General features: G+C 37.6%; 1 protein-coding gene across 1 annotated transcript in view; it reads right to left on the bottom strand.

The window, feature by feature from the left end:
* The window catches only part of LOC129353414 (phospholipid phosphatase-related protein type 4), a 40472-nt gene extending 13741 nt beyond the window's left edge, over window positions 1-26731 (bottom strand). The window contains exons 1-6 of the mRNA XM_055022738.1: window positions 26396-26731; window positions 16692-16877; window positions 15414-15540; window positions 15091-15286; window positions 2012-2069; window positions 1027-1200 (exon numbers count right to left, since the gene is read on the bottom strand). Of these exons, the coding sequence (XP_054878713.1) occupies window positions 1027-1200; window positions 2012-2069; window positions 15091-15286; window positions 15414-15540; window positions 16692-16877; window positions 26396-26467 (813 nt within the window). The 5' untranslated portion in view covers window positions 26468-26731. The remainder of the gene's footprint in view (window positions 1-1026; window positions 1201-2011; window positions 2070-15090; window positions 15287-15413; window positions 15541-16691; window positions 16878-26395) is intronic.
* Between the last annotated feature and the right edge of the window lie 576 nt (window positions 26732-27307).

The raw sequence follows: 27307 nt of genomic DNA on the forward strand, positions 1-27307 counted from the left end.
CCTTGAATAGTCCAATTTAATACCCAAATATTTATATGTATTTGTATTTCCTCCATATACTTCAAATAAGTATCTGGAGGACAATTAAAATTAGTATGCAGCGACTTTGCAAGTTCTCCCACAGATGTGGTCCCAGCTTTCTACAGATCATTGTCATGGAAGAACTTGACAATGACCGGAAGCATACAGCCAGGATAACCAAGGAGGGGCTCCGTAAGAAGCATTTCTAGGTTCTGGAGAGGTCTAGCCAGTCTCCAGACCTAAACCCAATAGAAAATCTTTGGAGGAGCTCGAACTCCATGTTTCTCAGCAACAGCCCAGAAACTTGGCTGATCTAGAGAAGATCTGAAGAAATGGGCCAAAATCCCTGCTGCAGTGTGTGCAAACCTGGAGAAAATGATTAACCTCTGTAAATGCAAACAAGGGCTGCTGTATATTAATAATGATTTTCAATATTTATTTGCAGCAGTAACACAAATAGATTATTAAAAAATCATACACTGTGATTTTCAGATTTTTTTTAGATTATATCTTTCAAAGTGGGCTTGCACCTAAGATGAACATTTCAGACCCCTCCATGATTTTGAAGTTGAAAAACTTGCAAAGTCGCAGTGTGTTCAAATACTTAATCCTACTGATTCCTAACTTTTGATGATCATCTCAGTTATATCCAATATGCATCTATGAGTTGCATGTGTGGGCTTGTGATACATGTACATGTAAGCGAGACAGTTTGTCCAGATAGTCCCATATATGGTCATTTTAAAGACATATATTTGATACAAGATTATGGTGTAATTGTACATTATCCATTAATTAAGCTAGTGCTCTCCAAATGTCGAGATTATAATTATTTAATCTAATGAACTGAAGTCAATTCAGCCCAAAGAAGCATTGAAGTGAAAAATTTATGGTTGTTTATAATGAAACATGCTGTTTTCAAGACTTTAAAGTTACAAGTGAATTGTTCTCTTGATAGCTACTTTCACCATATGCTAACAAGGGAGCAATTTTTGACAAACTTACCAGGTACACGGCAATACCACCTCCAATTAGGAATCCCAGATAAACGTCAACAGCGTGGTTCTTGTACTGAATGATTCTAGTCAAACCACAAATGATGGCACTTATAATAAAAGAGAAGACCAGCAGAGGCTTAAGCAGCTTAGACGAGTCTGTGAGAGTGCTGTTGAAATACATCTGTCAAAACAAAAACACATATCAGTCCTGATGAGTGGCTCTGCAGGCATTCTAAAGATTACTCAAAGTCCACCCATCCATACATATAGGGCTGCAGAGAAGTCCTATACAGCAATAAAGCACATTGTTCACTCTGCACTTAGCTATATCAGTCATCTGAAACATCATCACAGAAAATCTAAAGATCTTTAGTAGTAGAGAAAATCAGCTTAACTCCAAGTACAGCAGCCTACAGTTTTCAGCTGATCTAAACTATTGTAAGGCTATAAGATGTGACCACACACTGTTGCTACCATGGGGAGGATATGTGATACACTGAACTAAGTATCAAAACTAAAAAATGACTTAAACTGTTTTTATTGCTAAATATCTTATTAAAAATTTCCAAACAACAGCATTGACAAATTTTAAGTGCTTTTATTATTGCATCATCCATCCATCTATCCATCCATCTATCCATCCATACATTGGCTACACATCCTTATTCTTTATTAATAAAATCGTAACTTTGTAGTCAGTTACAAAGTGGTCACTTTTTGTTTTTCTTTTGGCAAATCCTATTTAAAGAGAACTACAAATCTGATTAATGACATGCTATTTAAGATTGACTAATAAGAAAAAAGAGAACAGAACATGTCTTTAAATACTTTTTTCCAGCAGTCTATACTGAAGCTCCAGAAACTGAACCAGCTGCCAGGCATGTGAACAAAGCACATAGAGCAGAAAATAAAAGACTATTATCCTCAACTAAAAAGTATAATTAAATCTGTCCATGGGATCTGTGTGTTTTTAGAAAGGTTCAATTACTCACTGATATGTAGACAGCAGCAAAGGATGCTAGTGTGGCATGCTGGGATGGGAAGGATTTTCTGTAACAGAACAAAAAAGAGAACAAGGGAGTCATCACTGAGGCCAAAGAAAACCAAGTATGAGGCCAGTGGGCTTTGTTTCCATGGGTTCTCTCATCATTAATATTAGATATCTCCCGTATGCCTTTCTACCTACCGTAACAACCCACCACAGACCCATAAAACACATCTAAGCATGCAGTTTTAACAGGAGCTGAGCTGGGAGTTGCAGAGGGAACATGAACCTGTGGCCCACTTTCTTGGTGAACTCCATCCATGTGACCTATTTCTACCAACTCCTCACATTCCATCTTCTTACAAGCTTAGCTGTGCATGTGTGTGATCCGTGTGCGTGTGTATGGATCCCAGCATCTTGGTGCATTCAAGCAGTTGTGCATATCTATGTGTGCCTTCATTAAATTTCCATCTGAAACATCTGTGGAATCATAAAAAATTTATATAGATTTGAAAACTGTCTGCACTGCTTCTCACAGAGCTGACCTAAATTTAGAGCTGAAATCAGTCCAGCAGATTTTTTTTACTATGATTCTGGTGGATGACCCTTTGGTCTTCCAGTGAAGTATCTCTGAGGTCGATGCCTGATGTCTAACGAGTGCCCCTGGTGGCTGACAGTTAGTTTAGTACAGAGATATTTTCCTTCTCGTTCCTGTTTCTTTCAACTGAATTTTGTCTAAGATCAGTAATTCAATAATTAAAAGTGAAAAACAAATTTGCGCACCAATTGGCTTTCTTTAAATCTCCAAATACAAGTATTTGAACTTCGTATTTCAAAATAAAAATAATTTAGGCCGGCATAAAAAATAAGTCAATGTACAAGACTTCTATTATAAAATAAATTATTTAAATATCAGTTTGTCTAAAAATCTGTTCTCAGAGAGGATTAACTCAGTTCATGTTTGCCCTCCCTTAAGCAATATAGATTTGGAATTAGAGCTGACAAAGAAGGGGGAGAAAAGCATAAATTCACCTCATTGTAAGCTAAAGTAAGAATTCCTCAATGAGCTAGGCGTGAAGGTGAAACAAACAAATGTGCAGTTCAGACTAGAGTAGCTGTTGTGAAAGACGGAAGTTATAAAGGAGATGTGGCCCTCAGAAAGCTAGTTAAGACATATACTATAACATAACTATACTTTTTAAGCTAAAAAATGTGACAGATGAGTCAGCAACCACAATAAATCTACTAGGAAAATATTCCTTTCACTGAAATACATCCAGTAATAATACTCTGACAGCAGTAAGCCTAAATCTAGTTTTCCTCAGTCCATGGTTCGTACCAAGGATGGCTCTGGTTCTGGTTCAAACAGCATTCAATATCTGGAACAAACTTCCAGAAAACTACAAAGCTGCTGAAACACTGAATTCCTTTAAATCACGGCTAAAAAACAATTTCAACTCAAAAGTTCAACTCTCCCCTCAGCATGTTAACATGTTGTTCTTTAACACCTCTTTAATTATGAAATGTTTGTGGATCAATGAAAAAATTATGGGCATATCCAGAAATACTCTGCAGTCATGATCCCTTTTAGCTGTTGTAATGGCAACTAGGATTATGCTCAGATATTTGATTGTACAATTGTCTGATAAAGTAATCCAACTAAAATGGGTTGGCTTATTGATTAAATGACCATTATCTAAACTCAGGACTATGTGATAATATGGGTCTGGAAAAACTGCTGTCTGCTTATGAGCCTATTCCAAGTTACTCACTGAAAGTTTGTATTTTGCAGATTTTTTTGTAACACTTTTGAAATGAAAAGCAGTTTGTGAAGTTAAAATTCTTTGAAGCAAATGTACATGACACTCTATTGCCTGGAGTTTCAAAGCAGCTTATCAAGGAGCGCCATTCATTTCCTTTGCAGTGATTGGCTGTGGAGGTAATTGTAGACCTCAGCTTCTGCTGTAGAGCTAAGACATTGCCAATGTCTGATTCTATGAGCATTGAGGTATATTTGGTATTTGAACTATTGAAAAAGGCACTTAGAAGCGTTTTTAGAGAGAGTCTCAAGAAAACAATGATCTGGTCCCCAATATCCTCCACTGCCAGGTGGTCAGATGAAATTATGATCTATTTCAGCTGCTGAACTATTTCAGCAGCTGAAATAGATCATAATTTCATTGGTTGATCTATTTCAACCAATAGAAATCCTTCCACTTGAGGTGATGATTTGTGTGTCACTGACGCGGGAAGTGGAGGTGCATGGGATTGGAGAACGCCGTTTTTTGAAAGAAGAGGACTTTAAAATGGTCTTATGACAAGAGACAAATTTGTTATCTAAAGCAGTTTTTGGCATAATCTGGAGTGTGAGTGAATCTAGATGGCTAGTTGCAGTGGGGGGTGTTCAGAAGATGAAAGCATGGAAACAGGATGGTCTATGGTAGAAAATAGGAAAGGGGGAGGGGGAAAAGATAAGAGTAAAAAAGGACTAAATGTGGGTAAAAGATCTTTTGAGGATGAAGAAGAAAATGTTGAAATAAGAAAGAAAATAATGATGGAAGACTTTAAAGTTATTTTGAAATTTAGAGCAGGACAGGATATGATTGGGGTGAGCACAGTCAGTTTGTCAAATGGATTAAAGAAAGTTAAACTAGCTAAAGTCCTTAGGGAAAAGAAAGTAAATAAAAGGAGGAGAGATTACAGGTATCAAACGTTTGCAGGCTTTCAAAAATGGGGAAAGACTGGACAGTACATCTGTATTATTATTTTTCAAAGGTAAGGTAAAACCTGATAAAGTAATGATTGGATACATGAGTTTTAATGTAAGAACTTATGTTCCACCGCCTCTAAGATGCTACAAGTGCCAAAGGTATGGTCATACAGCAAACGTGTGTAAAGGAAAGCAAAGATGTGGAAGATGTGGAGGTGAACACCCTTATGGGGAATGTGGAGAGAATTCAGTAAAATGCTGTAATTGTGGAGGAAGTCATACTGCAGCATATGCAGGATGCTTGGTAAGAAAAGAAGCAGCTGAAATTCAAAAAATTTAAATTGATAAGAGAATTGCGTATGCTGAAGCAGTGAAAGAGGTGAAAAGTACAGGAGTTACTCCTAGAACAAAATTAGAAAGGAAAAATGAGACAGATAAGGTTCAAAACAATGTCACGTTAGAAAAGCTGATTCCATTTCTGATATATATTATAAACTGTTCAGAGCAAGCAAGAACTAAAACTGAGAAAATAAAAATTATAATAAAGGCAGCAGCAACATTTTTTCAGTGTTAAAGATCTATCATGCGAGAAAATCCATGATGAACTTAGACAAGGAGAAGAATCAGCTGAAAGTGAGGCACCTCAAATTGTTATATAATTCTAATAATACAATGGAATGCTCGAAGTTTAATAGTTAATGGTCAGGAATTTTAAGGTTTTATTAATAGATTAAATACAAAACCAGTCATAATATGTATTCAAGAAACATGGCTTAAATTATCATTACAATTTAGTATTCATGATTATTCAATTGTACGCAAAGAAAGAGAAAATGGAAATGGAGGAGGATGTGCCACATTTATAAAAGAAAACATAAAATGTAGCAAGTTGCAGTTAAATACAGATCTAGAAGTTAATGCGGTCAAAATTTGGACAAAAAATGGAAATATAAAAATTATAAATTATAATCCTTGTAAAAAAATAGATAAATAAAAAATTGAAAAAATTCTTAGACACTGGGGAGGAAAAATAATTTGGTGTGGGGATTTTAATGCACATAGTACTTTCTATGTGCAGAACAAGATGACTATAATGGGGGGATATTAGAAGAAATGATTGGAGAAAAAGAAATGGTCCTATTAAACAATGGGGTAGGTATTCGGGTAGACTTGGTAAGAGGTAGGGAGTCTGCTATTGATCTGACTCTTGTATCAAAATCTTTGGCGGATAGTTGCAGCTGGAGAGTATGTAAAAATAGTACAATAGGAAGTGATCATTATCCAATATTTGTTAAAGTCGAAATAAATATAGAAGAAAACCAGGTAGAAAGTCAAGGGAGATGGAGATTTGAGGATGGTAATTGGGAAAGATATAAAATAATTAATGAAAGTAATATGGTAAATATAGATATAAATAAACCAATAAATGAATTAAATTTAGAAATTAGTAATAGTATAGCTAATATAGCAAAAGCAGTAATACCTAGAAGTGAAGGTGGTAAAAAAAAGAAGATAGTTCCTTGGTGGAATTCAGAATGTTCAGTAACAATTAAACTAAGGAATAAGGCTTTTAAACCCCTTAAAAAAGCTATTTGCTTCGAAAACCTAATAAATTATAAGAGAAGACAAGCAGAAGTCAGGAAGACGATAAGAAATGCTAAAAGGGATTATTGGAGAAAATATTGTGAGTCATTGGGGAAAACTACTGCGTTAGACAAGGTTTGGAATACTAACAGGAAAATGTCAGGTAGATCAAAAGAATAGGTTTTTCCAGTACTTAAAAATAATGATAACATGCTCATAGATAATAAAAGAAAAACAGAATTATTAGCAAGAGTTTTAACTAAAATACATAGCATGGAGAATCTTAGTAGTAAAGAAAAAGGACATTAAAAAATTATAATAACATGCTACATAATGAAGAAGAGGATAAAGATATTGTAAATATGAAATTTTCACTAGTAGAATTAAATAGAGCATTAAAAAATTCTAAAAATTCAACATCTGATAAGATCAATTATATTATGTTAAAAAATCTTAGTGAAAAAAGTAAGATGATATTATTAGAATTATTTAATAAGATATGGGAGGAAGGAATTCTGCCGGATAAATGGAAAGAATCTATCATTATTCCTATTTGTAAACCTGGTAAAGATCCACAGTTAGCTGAGAGTTATAGACCAATAGCATTAATGTTTTGTATTGGAAAGATAATAGAAAAAATTGGTGAATAATTGATATATTTTTTGGAATCGAAGGGAAAGATTAAATCATATCAATTTTCAGTTCAGAAAAGGGAGAAATACAATAGATCCTATACTATATCTGAAACATGAAATTAGGAGAGCACAGGTGAATAAAGCGGTCTTAATAGCATATTTTTTGGATATTGAAAAAGCATATGATATGTTATGGAAGGAAGGATTATTAATTAAAATAAAACAAATAGGGTTAAGGGGTAAAATATATAGATGGATTAAAAAAAATTTAACCGAAAAGAATATAAGAGTAACTTAATGAATTAAGTTCAAAACATCAAATTGAAAATGGTACTCCTCAAGATAGTATAATGAGTCCTATGTTATTTATAATAATGATTAATGATATTTTTAGTAAAATAGAGAAAGAGTTTGGAGTGACACTATTTGCAGATGATGGCCTTATTTGGAAAAGGGGGGAAAATGTAAAGTTTATAAATAAGAAAATGCAAGAGGCAATAAATAGTGTAGAAGCTTGGGCTCTAGAGTGGGGATTTAGAATTTCAATATCAAAATCCAAATTTGTGACATTTACTACTAGGAAAATAAATATAAATATAGATTTAAAATTATATGAAAATGTTGTAGAAAGGATAGATCAGATTAAATATTTAGGAATTTGGTTCGATAAAAAATGTACGTGGAAAATACATATTAAAAAAATAATTGAGAAAAGTAATAAAAATCTTAAATATAATGAGATGTTTAAGACGTAAAGATTGGGGAGCTGATAGGAAAGCATTAAAAATAATATATAATGGACTTATTAGATCAGTAATTGATTTCGACTTGTTGACTGTCGAAGGAGGAACAGCTCATCCTCCTCTCTCTCATCCTTCCTGATAACTCTGCCTGTGAATTATTTTTAAAGCGACAGTTTTTATAGTTATATTTACATTATTGACATTTTAACTGGATTACTACTAACCTAAGAACTGGAGGATTTTCTTACTTTTATTTTCACCTTACTTTTCTTTACCTCCAAGTTAAACCAGGGCAAAATGCCTCCGGCTGACCCCAAGGACATGAGGAGTATTTTACAACGACTTCAGTCTATAGAAATGAAGATCAAACTGCTGGAGGTGAACTTTGAGATCAACGCTGCCTGTGGAAATGAGACGACCCTTCCTCAAATCAACGGTGCGCCCTGCACCGAGCAGCTCACCCTGGAACGCCCTGGGTGCCAAGCCGAAACGGGAATCTCGCACTACGGATCCGATGAGACGACTATGAGGGAGAACCCCGCACCTGGACGAATCAGCGTGGCCGGCTCTGAGCCGAAACCCACCTTCAACTTCAACACCTGCTCCACCAAAGAAAGACAAACAAGCAGCTGCAACCAAAACGCCTCCACCGACCCTGCTGACCCCGCTGACCCCGCTCCCAGGGACAAAGCAACCTGCACGAGCCTCAAAACATTCTGACTCTGTGGGAATCCCACTTAAAAACAGATTTTCTGCACTCCAGTCTGAGCCTCTGAGTGAAACTTCGCCTTCAAATATCAACAATGAGGCAAGACCAACACATCGATCCCCCAAAGCTCCAGTGGACAAAGCGACCACCAGGAAAACAAAAGGTATCCCAAAAGTGCTTATTATTGGAGATGAGGCAAATGCTGCCTGTTTGCAATCCCAGGAAAACAAGAGTGATGTATTTTCCTGGTGACACTGTGTCTGATTTAACCAACAAACTGCTCTCTCTAACCACCGATCAGCCAGATATTGAGACTTTAGTTGTCCATGTTGGAGCCAACGATCTGGCAAAGCAAAAGTCTGTAATTCTGAAAAAGGAGTTTAACATTCTTCTGGACACTATGGGAAAATTAAAAATGAAGTTATTTCGCAGTGGTCCAATTCCATCACCTCAATGGGGAGAAGAAAAACACTCCAGGCTGCTCACGATCAACAAATGGCTGATTAAAAGCTGCTCTACCAGCTCAGTGACCTTCATGATAACCTCTGGATCTATTGGCAGCGCTTTCACCTTTTCGGAAGAGGAGGATGCAATCTTAATAAACATGGGATAAAGCTACTCACTGCAAACCTTTTTTATTTTATCAATAAGGACAGCAACAGGATCATCGCTTCAGAAGAACAGGCTCAAGGATGTCTGACTAGGATGGAACGCTCCCCGGATCAGGAACACAACATTCCAAAACAAGCTGATAAATCGACTGGAGACGAAGCGACTGCTTCCCTTGCTCCTTCCTCCCTCCCTCTCTGCTCCTCCAATCATTCACAGGATTCAATGGATACCAATGAAGAAATCTCTTCCGGACCAGAGTTTCTTAAATTTACAGATGGAATGAATCAACAGGTTCGCCTCGGCACGTCTCTCCTTAGCACTCATGTAGCAGATCTCACTTCATTTAAGCCACCTGCCCATGACTTTCCAGAGGTTCCATCACTCTGCGTCTCTGAGGTCTGAGGCCGGGGACCAGATATTATCTTTACACCCGTCTTCCTCCAGAATGCATCTGGCCCCCTGGAAATGCAGAACAGGACATTACCTGTCCGGATCACTACAAGAAAATTTACAAAAAATAGAAATATGAAATACAGCGGTCCTAATTCGAACCTCAGAGTGATCCCATGCCTGAAGGAACCTCAGACTGAAAAACTTTTGACCTCTAAGCCACTTAAAATAGCACTTTTAAATGTCAGACCACTCTGTACTCTGTGATATACTCTGTGATTTCATCACTGAGTATAATGTGGATGTTATGTTTCTGATAGAAACATGGTTGAATGACGATAATGACCAAATTGTACTAATTGAATCAGCGCCTCCTAACTACAATTTTTTAAGTTAGAATAGAAAACATAAAAAAGGAGGAGGCGTGGCTTCTATATTTAAAAATACCATAAACTGTAGTAAAATCTCTTTGGGTCATTTCACCTCTTTTGAGTATCTAAGAATTGAGATTGAAGGCCACAAATGAACTTTGACACTAACTTTATACAAAACTCCAACATACGTGGAACATTTCTTTACTGACTTGAATGATCTTCTATCTCTCATATGCATTGATTATGATTGATTAATAATTGTTGGTGATTTCAACATTCATGTGGACAAACCCCAAGACAGAGGGGCAAAAAAGCTTTTAATATTTTAGAAAATTTTGGTTTAACACAACATGTGAAACAAGCAACACACACTCAAGGACACACACTGGACCTGGTTATCAGTAATGGTGTGAATATTTCCAATGTCTCTGTAACTGAAATCGCACTGTCGGATCACTTTGCTGTTATCTTTGAAAGTTATTTATTCTTTGACCCACTTGGACAAACAGCTACTGTCACAAAACGTTCTTTTACAGAAAACACAGCAGAAACATTTAATCAAATCTACACTTCTTCCTCACCCTTAAACTGTAATGACGTAGATAAGTTGGTAGATGATTTTCAGTCTATAGTTTCATATATCATTGATTCCATTGCCCCAATTAAAGTAAAGGTTTTGACTGGTAAGAAGAAATCTCCATGGAGAAAAGCACAAACAGTTCGATCTGCAAGACAACTCTGTCTCAGAGCAGAACCAAAATGGCGTAAAACTCAACTTCACGTTCATAATGACATCTGCAAAGAAATACTATGTAACTATCACTCAACACTAAAACATGCAAGGGAGGCTTTCTTTGCAGATGTCATAAACAAAAACATTAACAATGCTGGAGCTTTATTTGCAACAGTTGACAGGCTCACAAACCCTCCTATGACGTTACCTCCTGAATTCAATCTAATGCTGCCTGTAACAAGTTTTCCAGCTTCTTTTCAGAGAAAATTCAATAAATCAGAGGATTAATCTGCACACCAACTCTACAGCCAGAACCATTGCTGTACCCAGACAAACCTAATACAGGAAAAATGACCCACTTTCAACCACTTAATTATAAAACTCTAGAACAAATTCTAAGTCAATTAAGTTCAAGCTCCTGCTGTCTGGATGTAATACCCACACATTTCTTTAAGAAAGTCCTGCCTGTTATTGCTACTGATCTGATCCAAATAGTAACTCATCATTCACATCAGGCGTTTTCCCCCAGGTTTTGAAAACAGCAGTTATCAAACCTCTGCTAAAAAAGAACAATCTGGACAAATCACTACTGCAGAATTACAGGCCGACCTCTGACCTCTGACCTTCCATTCATCAGCAAAGTTATTGAAAAAGCTGTGTGTAAACAGTTGAATAGCTTCATGACAATAACCAACTGCTTTGACTCCTAACAATCTGGTTTTCGTGCTCACCACAGCACGGAGACTGGCCTAGTCAAAGTATTCAATGATATCCATATAAAGACGGACTGTGGGAGAACCACAGTGCTGGTTCTGTTGGACCTCAGTGCAGCTTTTGACATATTACTGAATCGACTGGAGAGTTGGGTTGGACTCTCCGGTCCAGTGCTTCACTGGTTGGAATCCTACATAAAGAACAGGGATTTCTTTGTTTCAATTGGAAACTTCTCTTCAAAGAGGTCAAAGGTCACATGTGGGGTGCCCCAAGGTTCAATCCTAGGACCCCTCTTATTCCATGTTTATATTGTCCCACTAGCTCAGGTTATAATAGGAAATAATATTAGCTACCATAACTATGCAGATGACACACAGCTCTACATTACATTGTCACCAGGTGACCTTTGACCCCATCCAATCACTTAATAAATGTTTAGAACAGATAAATGTGTGGATGTGTCAAAACTTTCTCCAGCTGAACAGAAACAAAACTGAAGTCATTATTTTTGACCTAAAGAGGAACGATCTAGAGCTATAGATCTAGAGCTATAGATCTAGAGCTATAAATCTAGAGCTATTGATCTAGAGTCAATGCACAGCTTTAGTTATTACAACTAAAAACTAGAGATCAGGCCCAAAACCTGGGAGTAGTGATGGACTCGGAGTTGAACCTTACGAGCCACATAAAGACAGTTACAAAGTCGGCCTTCTATCACTGAAGAACATCTCCAGGATTAGAGGACTAATATCTCAGCCAGATGTAGAGAAACTCATCCCTGTGTTTATCTTTAGTCGCATTGATTATTGTAACAGCGTCTTCATAGGCCTGTCCAACAAATCAATCCTCCAGCTGCAGCTGATCCAGAAGCTGCTGCTCCTGTTCTCACTAAAACCAGGAAGATAGAGACATAACAGCAGTTTTTAAGTCCCTCCACTGGCTCCCTGTAGCTCAAAGAATAGATTTTAAAATACTGTTGTTAGTTTATAAATCACTGAATGGTTTAGCACCACAATACATTAAAGATCTGCTGTTGTTGTATCAACCTTCCAGACTCTCAGGTTCTGGTTCTGGTTCTGCTTTGCATCCCCAGAACCAGAACCAAAAGAGGAGAAGCAGCTTTCAGCATCTATGGACCAAAAATTTGGAACAAACTTCCAGAAAACTGTAAAACAGCGGAAACCCTGACTTCTTTTAAATCACAATTAAAAACACACCTGTTTAGAATTGTATTTGAAATGTAATATGTATGAATTTGTATTTGTGGATATGTATGTAATTTTCAATTTTTTATTTTCTTTTTTTTTTTTTCCTTTTGTGGGGAACGGGGCCCGACGAATACCCGTGGTTAAACGGACGGCGGAGTCCGGCGGTAACAGGCGCTTAAATTCCGCCTGTTGAGATCTTTTCCTGTTGAGATCTTTTCCTGTTGTGGGCAACGGGGCCCGGCAAATACCCATAGTTGAACGGACGGCGGAGTCCGGCGGTAACAGGCGCTTAAATTCCGTGACAAAAAAAAAAAACCTTGGTATTTTATTCTATGTTGCATGCCTTTTTGTTTTGTATTTATGATGTAAAGCACTTTGAAATGCCTTGTACCTGAAATGTGCTATACAAATAAAATTTGATTGATTGATTGATTGTATATAATTCAGCCTCAAATAGTTTACTAAAAGAAATAGATAGAGTTCAATATCAGGCATTAAGAATTTGTTGCAGAGCAATGAAAACAACCCCAGTATCAGCATGACAAGTTGAAATGGGTGAGATGTCACTGGAGCTCAGAAGAAAACAGTTAGCCATAGTTGGACGAATATAAAAGGACATAAGGAAAGCTATTCTCTAAATAGTATACTACAACCTTGTCAAGAAAAAGTAAAGAATAAGGAAATAAATAGTTTTGGTTGAATTATTAATAAAGAAATAAATGAAGCAGGTATAAATCATTGTTTAATTATTCCTGTGGTAAATATTCCTTGTACTCCACCGTGGTTAAATGGAAAAATTGAAGTTGATTTAAGTTTATTGGAAAGAGGCAAACAAATAGGAAAGGAAGAGGTGGAAGGAAATATAAGGAAAGAATATGGAGAATATAAACAAGTATATACAGATGCTTCTAAAATGTTAAATGACAAAATTGGAATAGCACTCATAATTCCTGATTTAAATATTATGAAAAATAAAAGGATGACGGATAGACTGACAGTATATACAGGTGAATTAATGGCTATTTTAATGGCTATAGAATGGAGTGAGGAGTCAGGAAAGAAGAAGATATTGATTTGCTTAGATTCAAGTAGTGCATTGATAAGCATTGTAGAGCAAACTTCAGAAACAAGACAAGATATTGTATTGGATATAAAATAATTTTAAATTGGAAAAATATGGATCCAGTGTTAAATTAATTTCTATTCCAGCTTACATTGGAATAATAGGAAATGAATTGGCAGACAAATTCACTAAAAATGCAGCAAAAAAGATAATGTTGAACTAATACATTATCTCTAAAATGAGCAAAAACAAGGTCAAAAATATAAGTAAAATGTATAGTAAAAGGAAATGGCAGGAACAATGGGATAGAGAAGAAAATGCAAGATTATATTATAGTATTTAAAAAAAGTTGGGGAATGTGGGAAAGGTAATAAGAATAAAAAAGAGGAGGATATTATATCCAGATTAAGATTTGGGCATACGGGTTTAAATAGTACTTTGAAAATAATTAACAAACATAGTACAGGTATGTGTAGATATTGTGAAAAGTCAGAAACAATACAGCATATTTTTTTAGAATGTAATAGATACACTCAAGAAAGAGAGATGTTAATCAGAGAGTTAAATAGGAATAAAACTAAATTGGATATTAGAAATTTGTTACAAAAGTCGTCTGAAGATGTAGTATTCAACAGCATATTTAGCTTTCTTAGGAGGACAGGTAATATGGAAAGATTATAGTGGTTATAAATCTGGTCCATACTCCAGTCTGGAAGGTGGCAGTAATGCACCTAAAAGTTGTTTGACAACTGTCATAAAACAAAAAGAAGAAGAATCCTTCCACTTCATGAAAACACTGAACTAATGAATGTGTGACATTTCTCTTGAGGAAAACTAGGCTCTGGGCATTCGGATCAGTGATGAAGAACATATAGAAGGCAGGAGAAACATTCCAGCAGAGTTGTCACCTCATTAGGTCATCTACAAAACTGTCCCTAAATGCTCTTCTGATATGGAAAAGACTGTGAACCCAGAGCTCAGAGTGTCAAAGCACAGACGTCTTCATGAGGTCCAGCATTCAGAACAGCTGTGTTCTCTCTAATTGATATAGGCAGCTTTTCACTTTTATCTGCTCTGCTAAATGTTGCTCAGAGTAACAAAAAAACCCCCCACACAAACAGAGACTGTAGGCTTAACAGTAGAAACATGCTCACGTCCAGGCCTGGAGAGTTGATGTCCTGTTACTTCTAAATGTCTCTCTGGTTAGACACCCGTGAATCAGATGTTTATGACCTGCTCAGTCTTGCTGATGAACTCATGGTTTGACTCAAGTTTGTTGAAGCAAAGACACATTCAAAAGTTGCAGGACATTGGTCCTCAAGACCTCTGAGGGACCTTTGCTCTAGATGATTTTCTCTAACAGTTTAAACATTTATTTCATGAGTTTAAAAAATTTTCTGAACTGCTGATTAACTGTGTGAGGCTGATGGATTCAGAACTGAAACTGTCCAAACACTGGTTGATCAGTTCTTATTTAACACATTCTTAAAAACTGTTGCAAAGGAACAAAATACATACACTATCATTACAATGTCTTATTGATTACTTTTGTCACTGGGAAGTTCTTAGTTCTAGAGGTAAGTGAAAGAGATGAATGCTTTTCCTCCTCACCTCCCCTGATTTATGGCTGCAGGGTCTGCTCCTGAGCAGATATCCTCTCTCACATAGGGGTTCTTATCACAGCTGATGTTCAGCGTGGTGTAGTTGGGTTTGCATACAGTGAGGAAGTAGGGTGTTGGATAGCCAGTCATTAGCTGCAGGATGTCGGTAATAAGAGCAGTCGCACAGAGGCCAAACACATGAACACCTAAGGATGAAAGGTTAGACGTGAGACAACTGTACAAAAGGTCCAACAATCATATCTTCGAAAATAATGTGAGAAAATGCAATTAGGTTTATTGGTCTCAAATCAAACACTAAGAAAGTGGGCATACCAACAAAGCGGATGGCTCGGCGAATGAAGGAATTGAAATTGCATCCAGCAGCGTTGATGCTAGCCTCCGTTCTGCCAGTCTTCCTCCAAGAAAGGCAGCAGAACAAGATGGCCTCTCCAATCATGATCTGGAGAACAATCACTCATTTATTGCATGTGCTTCCATGTAGATGTGGTTGGTAAAGATTTTACTGAGGATTTAGTATTCAATCTGGGTTTTTTTTTTACTTACTTGCTAGGCTTAACCTTTGCTGTACACTTTCTGGTTGGTACTGAATCATTGTTACCTTTAATAATGTTTACATATTTTCAGATCCAATCCAATTCAATGAAATGTTTGATATGCCATCAATTCACATATTAAATTATATCAAGCAACTTACAAGACAGACACAACTTATGATTTAATCAATTCAAGATGTTATAGTTTCATTCAAGTTAAAAAAAGCAACATTCATTCATTAGTCCAACTGATAGAATGTTTTCTAAGTAATCAAAGCCAGTTGCATTGAGCCACTAACTTCCCAGTGATCCGACTCCTGAGCAAGGATGTGGGAAAAGTTAACAGTTGATTGCATCGAGCCATTAACTTTATTGAATTCTGGGCATGGTGGTGGTGCAGGAGTAAAGGGCACGACCCACATACGAAGGACTCAGTGTGGTTATGGGGTGGAGGGAAATGGTTGTGTGACTGGGTGGGGGGATTGACCTCCTACATCTCCTGTGTCTCTATGGCTGACACTCCTGTGCCTTGCTGACTGTCTACCAGTGTGTGGGGCGTACACATTTCCCTGGGTTAGTGCCTTATGTCTGTTTGCCTGGGGTGCTCGATGATGAGGTTCAGAGACAAAAAGTAAGAATAAGATCACCTAAATGTTCGTTCGTTCATTCATTCATTCATTCATTCATTCATTCATTCATTCAAACACACAAAATGCATTTGAAATGAAAAGTGTAGTTCACTCTGTCCAACATTGCAATTTCAAAACACTATTAAAATGTAATGAACCTTTGAACTGCCACCCTCAGCCTCAGGCCATGTGAATGGCAGCTCAACCTGCAGTTTCCATTTCACTTTGGAGCCCAAGCTGAGGTTGTAAGTGAACCTCTGGCTGTATTATTGTACAGTTTATGATACTTTATACTTCTACCTGCACCTTATAAAGTGAAATATTCTGCATAAACTAATTGTTTTAATACTGATATTTTCCCAGATCCAACCATGTAGTTTTCAAAAGAAACAGGAACTCTGTGCATGTTTTATGGTCTTAATACTCACAGTGATGGCTGGTCCTGCAAAGGCCAGGCTAAGCAGCATCAGAAGTGGGATGACCTCATGGTTGGGGTCAATGTAGGGCAGGCTCAGGCTGCGGTCGTGGCAGTTATACCCAGAATTCACTGGCTTGAACACATCGGTCCACTCCAGGAAGTAGAGACTCACCATAGAAGAGACCAGAATGGGTAGCTATGGAGACCAGAGCCACACAGAGTTACCACACTTCCAGGTCAAAAAGCTGAAGCTTATGTAGATTTCCAGTCAATATTTTTTTATGGCTGCTGCTGCTGTGATGGCCTTTTGGATCAATGAGCATGTTAATTTGATTCAATTATGCATGGAAGATTATGGATGTGACCTATCAAAAGAAAAATGGAAGATGTTGAATGGAATTAACAACTAACTTGAAACGTACTCACTGATCCTAAATGTGAACACTAAACTCTAGTGAAAGTGTATTTGACATATTTAGGGTTTAGAAACAACAGTGACAATTGAAGCATCTGATCAGACGTGTGGGATTAAAGCTCATCCTAACATCTCAACACTGCGCAGTTCTATGAAGACTGCTGGAGCCAGGCAGTCACACGGCTCAGCTGAGCTGCAGCCAGGCTGAGAGGCTGTCTGTAGTTCAGATACAGCATCACACCTCACCTGTCACAGAGTCAGTGGACAGGACTTTGGAAGCTGAACAGGTTTCAGGTGGTGATGGCTGTTGGCAGGAAAGATCTCAGTGCAGCCTATACTGCACTGAATCTGAAGAAGCCTCTAATCATGCTTTGCCTTCCCAAGACAGTGTCATGAACAGCAAAGGTGTTGTCTATTATTTTCTTCATCGTATGAAGAATCCTTCTTTGCATAAGAAGGGTGGAAAGAAAACAGTCGTCCCCAGAACAGAACCAGCCTTCTTTATCAGGCTATTGAGCCTTCTTATGTCCCTGGCTCTGATGCTGCTGCCCCAATATATGACGGCAGCAGAGATGATGCTTTCAACAACAGACTGTCAGAATATCTGCAAGATTTTGCTGCAAACCTTGAAGGATCTTAGCTTCCTACAGTCTACTCTGATCCTTCTTCTTGTGTCTCCAGGCCAGTCTGTTTTCCAGATAAACACTATGGTATTTATATTCATTCCTCAACCACATCCACTTCTTCTCCAATGATGGAAATAGGGTTTGATCTAACCCTGTTCCAACTGAAATCAACAATCATCTCTATTGCTTTGTTCCTACACCATGACAAAAAGAGGTCTATCAGCTCTCTGTACTCATCCTCTTGTTCATCTCTGATTCACCAGAGAACTGCAGAGTCATCTGAGTATTTCTGTAGATGACAGAAGTTGGACTTGTGCTGGGAGTCAAAATGACTCCAGCTGTGTGTACTATTAAGTTAGCTTTTGTTGTAATGGTAAAAGTTCTAAAGTAAAATATATTTGATAGTATATGTCCTTTAGTCAAATAACACAGACTGCAACCACCAATATTTAATCATGTTTTGTTCATGACTTATTACCGCTACAATACTCAGTCTGCATAATGAAGCCCTGAGTGAATGATGTTGTGGTCTAGAGCTGGTTCTGTCTCTAGCATACACAGCTCTCACACACCAAGCACACAGCACCACTGCTGCAGAAACAATGCACAATGATTCAAATATTACAGCAATCATGTATACACTTAGTCATTTTGATAATACGCTAATATAAACACCTAGGATTCAAGAATTTATTGCAATGTTTATTTTACCGTTATTTTATTATTATTATCACTTGGAGTCACACTGCTGTGTAAGTAAACCGCCTGTGATAAATGCATCAGGTAAAGGATTGTAAAGCAATCAGGTGAGCCCAACAGGGTCTCACAGTGTCTGCCAAACATGTCTGAATAAAGCCCAGTCTCTTCTGAGAGAGTTCTGCTAAGCCAGGGTCAGTTTTTATTTTAATCACCGAAACTATTACAAGAAATATTTCATCAGTGGCTTTTTTTATTTATAAAATCTAAAGTTGGAATGGATTCTGATAGAACACAAGTGAAACTAATTCTGACAGGGTTGCCTGGACTTAGTCACTGCCTGAAAGGAACCAAAAAGCAGAGAAAAGAAGGACATTTAAAGCAATTATTATGAGACATTATTTTCTCATAATAATTGGACAAGGATCATATCCCAGACTCCAGCATCTCTGTCCTGATTCTCTAACCATGCATCCAGAAAGAGGTTTAAAGAGGAGCAGCAAAAGCAAAGGAGGCAAATTAGCACAATGGCTAACTCGGGGGTCGGCAACCCATGGCTCTGGAGCTGCTTGCGGCTCTTTAGCGCCGCCCTAGTGGCTCTTTGGAGCTTCATCAAAAATGTTTGAAAATGGGAAAAGATGGGGCTGGGAAATATATTTTTTGTTTTAATATGGTTTCTGTAGGAGGACAAACACGACACAATCATTCTTAACGTTTTCCAATGCTATAAAAATGTGTAGAAGAAACATTCAATTTTACAATTCTTGGACCGAATCATCTGCATTTGTTGCCAGTGTGGAAGAATTGCCTGAATGTTCGCTCTGCAGCGACAAGTTGTCAAATAACTACAAATATTTTGGAAAAAAATAAAGAAAACTGAAAACATACATAAATAAGCGATACAGTAATTTTCATCAGTATACATTTAGAATGACACTTAGCGATATTGTTTTGTGTCGTTGCTCAGGTCGGGTTGCTCATGGCTGCTTTGTGTTACTGTTGCACTGATTTGCTTGGCATTTGCACAGAAATTGAACTTAAACTCTTAATTTTATAGACTTTACCTTTTCAAAAGACTGCCGTTTTATTACACTCCGTTTGTTGTTTTTTTGATCACACACTTAACGGTGATTATTTACAAAGAGCGATCGTCTGCATTTGGGGGCAGATTTTCCGTGTTCCAAAAAGAGAAAAAATGACACTTTCCCTGTCGCTCTTCATAATAAAAATGATATCAAGAATTTGATTTCTTTATTGCGTTTCTTTAATTTTGTAAATGCATTCATATTGTAACAGAAGGTTAACATAAAGCACCATTGTACAACAGAAGAGTCACGTGATACACTTAGTCATTTTGATAATACGCTAATATAAACACCTAGAGCCTGTTTTGCCATATATTAAAGCCTTATATACGGCTTTTACTTTTTTGCGGCTCCAAACAGATTTGTTTTTCGTTTTTTGGGTCCAATATGGCTCTTTCAACATGTTGGGTTGCCGACCTCTGGGCTAACTGATTACAACATCCAGGACATGTTACTATAGAATACAGTCTCTGCTACATGGATTTGAGCTGTTAGCATGTCATGATAGACATGACGTTTGTTGAGAATATAAGTTTGGCTAGCATAACTTTAAAGACAGTCAACCTTTATGCATATTAAATATAAGATGCAGCATGAACATTTGGAGTACACTTTATGTTAAGGCAAACTTAGATAAAGATCCAAACTAAAACAACGTTTTACTCTCTGAACTCACATAAATTACTAAAGAGGGCCTTCAGACAGGGGAGTATCCAGGCACAGGGAGTCTGCCTGTTATCAGAATCAGTGAATTCTTTAGGGTTGGTTAAGAGTTTAGTAAACACTAAGACTTGTAAGAAAAGTCTTCTACCAATATAATCAAATGTATTCAGATTTAAGCATTTAACAGCACATTCTGATTTAGTTAGTTTTAACCATACTACTTGCATGCATTTTATATTGCTGAAATACAATAGGATTAGGAAACTATTTTACTTCCAAAATATTTCAGGTATTCCAAGAGTTTTTCTTAAAAGAAGATAACCCTGCAGTTTTTAGATCCAAACTCCTAGTTATTATTTGGCATTAGATTTTGTGCCAGTTTGTTTAAACTATAAATCAGTTTCTTGTTGAATTACTGAGACAGAGAGCCATTGCGTCTAGCTGCAGGTCATAAATCATGGTCTGGAATGTAAAAAGGAGGAGACTGGTACGAGAAGATCTGGGTGTTTTAGCAAGCCCCAGAGGTAATAAAATTAACATTAAGACAGCCCAAAAAAGGGAAGAACACACCTTCTAATGCATATATTTAGATAAAGGAAATACACTTCTTTTTCTTATAAAAAGCTTTGTTTTATAGCAGAAGATCGAATTGCTTTGTGCCCGAGTGAGCAATTCCCAGAAATGCAATTTTGTCGTTTCTTTTCAACTCGTTCCAGGTAATTATTTGTTTTGTCATGTGTCGGACTTCTTGATGATCTAGGTGTAATGCTGACGTAACATATTTATGCATTGAATTCTCTGGGTAAAGCTCTAGACATATCTGAAGTCTGATATCGTATGGTTGTTCTTTATTATTCCCACTGCGCACGCGGAGACTGATGGACCTGGGAAACAGAGGAAATTAACGAGCAAAGTGAAGATATTCCTCTGTTCTTAACACGTTGTTATACAGCAACAGTCTTCAGTCAGAAGACTCTTCAGATTAGTTGTAAAGCTGACTGCTACTGGAGACCTTTTCTGCCATCAGCATTACTGTCCACAGAAGATACTTGGATTATTAGAGTTACAACAGCATTTAGGTTTTCTTCAGGATGCATTAAGTATTTTTCAATTGAACTGAATGTCATATGCAGATTTAAAGTTCAGGTCTGATGAACCTCTGATTTAGAATTCCTAGTTTTTAAAAAGATCACTAAAAAAAAGTCCCAAGAAAGTTGTTTCAAAACCTAAAAGTTAATCTGTTGTATTATTGTAAAACACAATATAATTCAAACTCCAATCCTAAATATTCATCATGTCTGTGAAATTAAGTGATTTTTTTCCCTACAACTGTATGTGACCCTAAAACATTCATCTTCAACTAAAATATGACTAAAACTAAATACTATTGTGCTGTTAAGGTTAACTCTGATAACGACCTCCTGAACTCTCCTTTCACACCTCAAGTCTTTCTTCTCCTTCTTCAACATGTAAAAACAATCACCGTCACAATAGACCTGTCTCCCAAGCTCTCTCAGTCTCATTAGTTTTTCCATCTCAGTTTGAATGACAGCAGATTTCACAACATTGCTCTCCCAGTGTGATCGGTGCTGTGAGTGCATAGTGAAAATTAAGAAGGGGCTTTGTAAAAAAGAGATCCAGGACACACTCAAGAACCCAATTTGACACCCACTGTATCAATCAATCAAGTAAAAACGCACCTATTTAGAGTTGCATTTGAAATGTAATATGTATGGATTTGATTTTGTGGATATGTATGTATTTTTTTTTTTTTTTCCTGTTGTGGGCAACGGGGCCCGGCGAATACCCGTGGTTAAACGGACGGCGCAGTCCGGCGGTAACAGGCGCTTAAATTCCGTGTCAAAGGGAAGGGGGAAGAAAGGGAAAAAAGAGGGAAAAGAAAAAAAAAAAAAAAAAAAACCTTGGTATTTTATTCTATGTTGCATGCCTTTGTGTTTTGTGTTTATGATGTAAAGCACTTTGAAATGCCTTGTAGCTGAAATGTGCTATACAAATAAAATTTGATTGATTGATCGATCAATCAATCAATCAATCAATCAATCAATCAATAATCTTTATTTCTATAGCATATTGAAACAGAAATTTGTATTTGTATTAAAGAAACATACACTTCTACAGCAGGCATATTTTAAGGTTGAAGAAGATCAGATAGATGAGGTAGAGCAATGTTGGTCAAGCATTTGAAAATAAATAACAAAAGCTTAACATGAATTCTGTAGTCTATGGAGAGCCAGTGAAGGTATGCTAGGATGGAGGTGATGTCCTGGCGCCTTGATATGAGTTAACTGATGTGCGGCAGAATAGCCGGAATGTCTACAGTGGGCAAGACGAATAGTCATAAAAGTGTGAATAAATTTCTCCAGTCCCTGTCTTGCTAAAATTGATGTCACCTTTGCTATTTGGTCAAAATGATAAAAACATTTATAACCACTGTTGATCTGTTTCTTTTTAAAATCAAACCAAGTTAAACTGAACTCCCAGATTGATGACACAATCCCTGAGATAAGGTGAGCCAAGATTTACAATGGGGAAGGGACAGCAACTCAACCAAACAACAGAACTATGTTTTTGTCATTAAGGCAGCATGTGAGTTGATAGACTGTATTGTTTTGTGCCAAAGGAAAAAAGATCTGGCTATCATTACCATAACAGTGGTTTACTCATCTTAAAGGTGAAAACAGGATTTTATGTCATTTGTTCTCAAAACTTTTAATACTTTTCATTTCATTTTACGTTTTCATTTTGAAAGCAGGACATTATGTCTTTCTTCTAAAAACTTGTAATGCTTATACTCAAAACTTCTCTCCGGACTTTGCTCACTTACAAAACATAGATCTGCTTTTTGGTGTACTGCCCTGGCAACCTCTCAGCCAATAGAATGAAAGTGCTGTACTGGGTGCGTTTGTTTCCTTCTAGTAAGTGTGCCTGTGTGCCTACTATTGACTGTTTTTAACAACAATGTCAGTTTTCTGCTCCGTAGTACTCTAAACAGGCTTATAATATACTGGGGGAAACATTGTGTTGGATCAGACTTCCAGTGAACATTGACAAATGACCCTATAGTTGGTTCAAGTGGTCCGTCCTTGGACGGCCTTTGAAGACTGACCTTTACTGGCTGGAAAACAACCACAAGAGCTGCAGTTTTGAAACTCTACTGACCAAGCTGTCTAGCTCTCAGAGTCAAAACATAATTCTTCATAGCTTTATACATTTATCCTTTTACTTTTCCCTCTTTAACTATGTCCAGCTGTGGTTTTTATTTGGACTCTGGGCATTCAGCTAGCAATAAGCCTGTAGCAGCAGGCAGAATTAACCCTCCAGTTATGTTCGTTTCTGAGGTACAGCAATAATGTTCCTGGGTCAATTTGACCTGTGGCGTGTTTAATCCAAGCAACAGTGTCAGAAATAAAAAAATCCTCTAAAACATTTTTGTATCTGATTATTAACGCCAATACTAATCATTTCAATCATTATTTGTGCACTTATGTTTTTTATTTCTCACAAATAAATTACCAATGATGACAATTTACTCAATTGGACATAAAAAATGTAATAGATTTTTTGTAGATTTTTTTTCATATTACAATTTGAAAACAATTTTTCAAGGGGTGATCTTTATAATTGAACTTTGGACACGTATTCTGTTCTGGGTCAAATTGACCTGCTGATTAAAATCAAGACTAATTAGTCTTGAAGAGAGTATTCATGTTTTCCTCCACTTCTGCTGAGTGTCACTCAGACTGGGTGGAGTTTGCCCACTGGAACAGAAAAGATTCCCATCAAACATTGCATGAATGCCTGCTTTCTCACAGTTTCTTAGTGAAGTAAAGGGTATAGTGAGAAAGTGTGTGTGCATATATGTGTGTAGTGTGTGTGTGTGGTTAAATATGGTTCATAGTTGCAAGGAAACAAATAGAATTGGACATTTTTAAAACTTTTTTACCCTTCAATTTTGACTGCCAGTGAACTGTTTATCTGTGCTACCCATGAATCTGTTCTAGATTGTGGTAATGTGCATGCGGACATCAATGCTGCGTCACATACTGCTAACTCAGCAGATTTCTTATAAATTCGTCCTACCTGTATCAGTATCATTTCATGTGTTTTATTTCATCGGAGATTGCGGTAAGCTTTATTTAATTTATTTTACACCTTGCTTTCATTAAGCTGCCATATTACTTTATGTTTTTCATTTACATGACAGCAGCTTGTAAGTATATTTATAGTTTTAGTTTGCCATCAGCAAAGTCGTTACTACTGAAAAACAAGTCATCGTTTGGCGGTTAATCAGGACAAAATATGTTGTTTTATGGGCTATTTTGTCCCTATGTCTTAAAAATATTTTAGTTCAATGACAGTCTTTTTTTATTACATTTTTCAGAATCGATGTTGGTAGCAATACTCTGTGGGATTGAAGATGTGTAATAACAGTGTAATATTAGTGTATATTAATCATATCCTATCACTGATAGGATATGATTGTGTCCACCTAACCTGTGTAGTTAGGTAGACTCATTGTGGCTGCGCTGCATCTGATAACACACATACATCATATTAATGTGCAAAGAAGAGTTGCAGTGACCTGTGTCAGTATTTAATTTAATTCCAATAAAACTGATACCGTTTTATTCTTACAAACACCTTTGTATTTTAAATATTTTTTAACAGGTAGGATATTCTAGTAATGGGATCAAACCTACTATGAGGTTTGATCCTATATATCTACAGCTTTTCATTTTAAATGGGTAGGATATTCTGATGAAGGAAGTGATCTGGTTTCATGTATATAAATTATTCCAATGCTAAGCTAAGTATAACTCCAAAGATCCACTTCAGTCCATCCATTCATCCATTTTCTGAGCACCCTTCTCCCTAATGGGGTTGGGAGTTAATGGTGCCTATCTCCAGCTGCGTTCCGGGCGAGAGGCGGGGTACACTTTGGACAGGTCACCAGTCTGTCGCAGGGCAACACAGAGACAAACAGGAAAAACAACCATGCACACACACACTCACACCTAGGGAGAATTTGGGAAGGCCAATTAACCTGACAGTCATGTTTTTTTGGACTGTGGGAGGAAGCCGGAGAACCCGGAGAGAACCCATGCACACACAGGGAGAACCCGGGCCGGTAATCGAACCCAGGACCTTCTTGCTGCAAGAAGGTCCTGGGTTGTCCTTGCTGCAAGAAGGTCCTAGCGCTGTTGCCTTGCTGCAAGGCAACAGCGCTACCCACTGTGCCACTGTGCAGCCCCACTTCAGTCCCATCAGTTAAATAATGTTATCTAATTTATTTAACATTAACACAGCCCGCTATAGTTTTCTGTTTGTAAGCATGATGGTAGCAGGTTTGGACACGTAGCACTGACAGATAGGCTTAACTGTCCGTGCTACGGTAGGAAAATCTGACGAGGTAGCACCGATAGTCAGAACACGTGATGCCAGTTTGACTGGAGAGCTACAGGCCAGCGGTGAATTGGAGCATGAAAGCGTGTACACTGGGAGGAGGAGTGGCAGTTACAAGCTGCATGGGATCTGGAATCCTTTTCCACTCTAATGTAAATGAAAACTCAAAATTGTCCTGCATAGACCCCATTTTCTTCATGCTTTCAGCATTCTGCAAAGATTCTTGCCTCATAGTAGGTTTGATGGCCGACGTGCTTTACTTCGTATCCCTGATGAGAGTTACAGCCACAGAAAGATATTTCAATTCTGACCTACTTTCACTGAATTCATGCATAGAAACAGATATAGACAGGGCTGCACTGTTGCTCTAGAAGACAACCTCTGGTTATTTTAGTTGCAGTTTTTAATCTTGTTTACTAAATGAATTGCCATCTGACATACGTTATTGTTGTTGATGCCTTACATGTGTTAGCCAGTCAATCTTGCATCATAATACGTCCTGAGAGCATGATCCAGCTCTGCTTGTATTTACAGGATAAAACAGATTCCTGCATTGTGCAAATCGCCATAAATATCCTGCATATTCTGTTTTGGAGGAACATCCCAGATGAAAGCAGCACGCTGAAAAAAGATAATTGAACTCATGTTCAAATTAAATCGATTATTTAATTAATAACATTCTTATTAAACTGGGTTGTTTTTCAGCTGATATTGGAGCGCAACTAATGGATCTTTGATGCCAGTTACACAACCACGTCTCCCTCTCGGGTTAGTGGGCCACCGCTAGGTGGAAACCAGTACTCACCTCCACAAAATAGAAGCAGGGCAACAGGCTGACGCTGTCTTTGGTCAGGACCTCCTTCTCTCTAACAGACATGATCAGGCCTCCGGATGTCCAAACGGATCTAAAATATGACAGGGAACAGGTAGGCGTTCTGCCGGGATCAGGAGCGCCTCATGCCGCCTGGGATCCAGAAGCTCAACCAGACAGCTCGGACTCCAACTCAGCGGCTCGGTTTCCGCTCGGACCAGAACCGAATCCGTGCTGGTGGGGAGCTCCGGGTCTGGTTCTGAGCATGTCGCGCTGCCAGCTGTCAGATGGAGAACGGGGCCGCGTCGACGTATGGAGGGAGGAGAGGAGGATCATGCGCACTGAAGAGCAGCTATGACAGCAGCCAGAGTAACTCCAGGCTCACATCCTCCTGCTTTAAATTACGTTTAGCATTTTCAGTTTAAAATATAACTTTAGTTAAACATGCCATTCACAAACAAAACGTTCAGTTATTTTGAGTTTACATGCTGTATTTGCGACAGACTGGCGACCTGTCCAGGGTGACCCCACCTCTCGCCCGAAACGTTCGCTGGAGATAGGAACCAGCACCTCCCGACCCCACTAGGGACAAGGGTGTACAAAAAATGGATGGATGGATGCTGTATTTGCTCCCATAAAGTAACTTATATCACTGTAAAAAATTGCCCTCTATTTTTACAGTAAAATGCTGGCAGCAGGGTTGCCAGCATTATACCGTTAATATAATGGTATAATATGTACTATACAAATAAGTATAGTACATATATCAGAGCTCCTTACTGTAATCAACTTTACAGTATATTACCGTCACAAAAGAAATCTTTTGATTACAGCACATTGCTGTTTTTTTTATCAGACTCACAGTAGACTACTGGCAGCTGTGTTGCCAGTATATTACCGTTTTTC

The sequence above is a fragment of the Poeciliopsis prolifica genome, unplaced genomic scaffold (assembly GCF_027474105.1).
Source record: "Poeciliopsis prolifica strain line A6 unplaced genomic scaffold, Auburn_PproV2 SCAFFOLD090, whole genome shotgun sequence".
In the NCBI taxonomy this organism is placed as follows: Eukaryota; Metazoa; Chordata; class Actinopteri; order Cyprinodontiformes; family Poeciliidae; genus Poeciliopsis; species Poeciliopsis prolifica.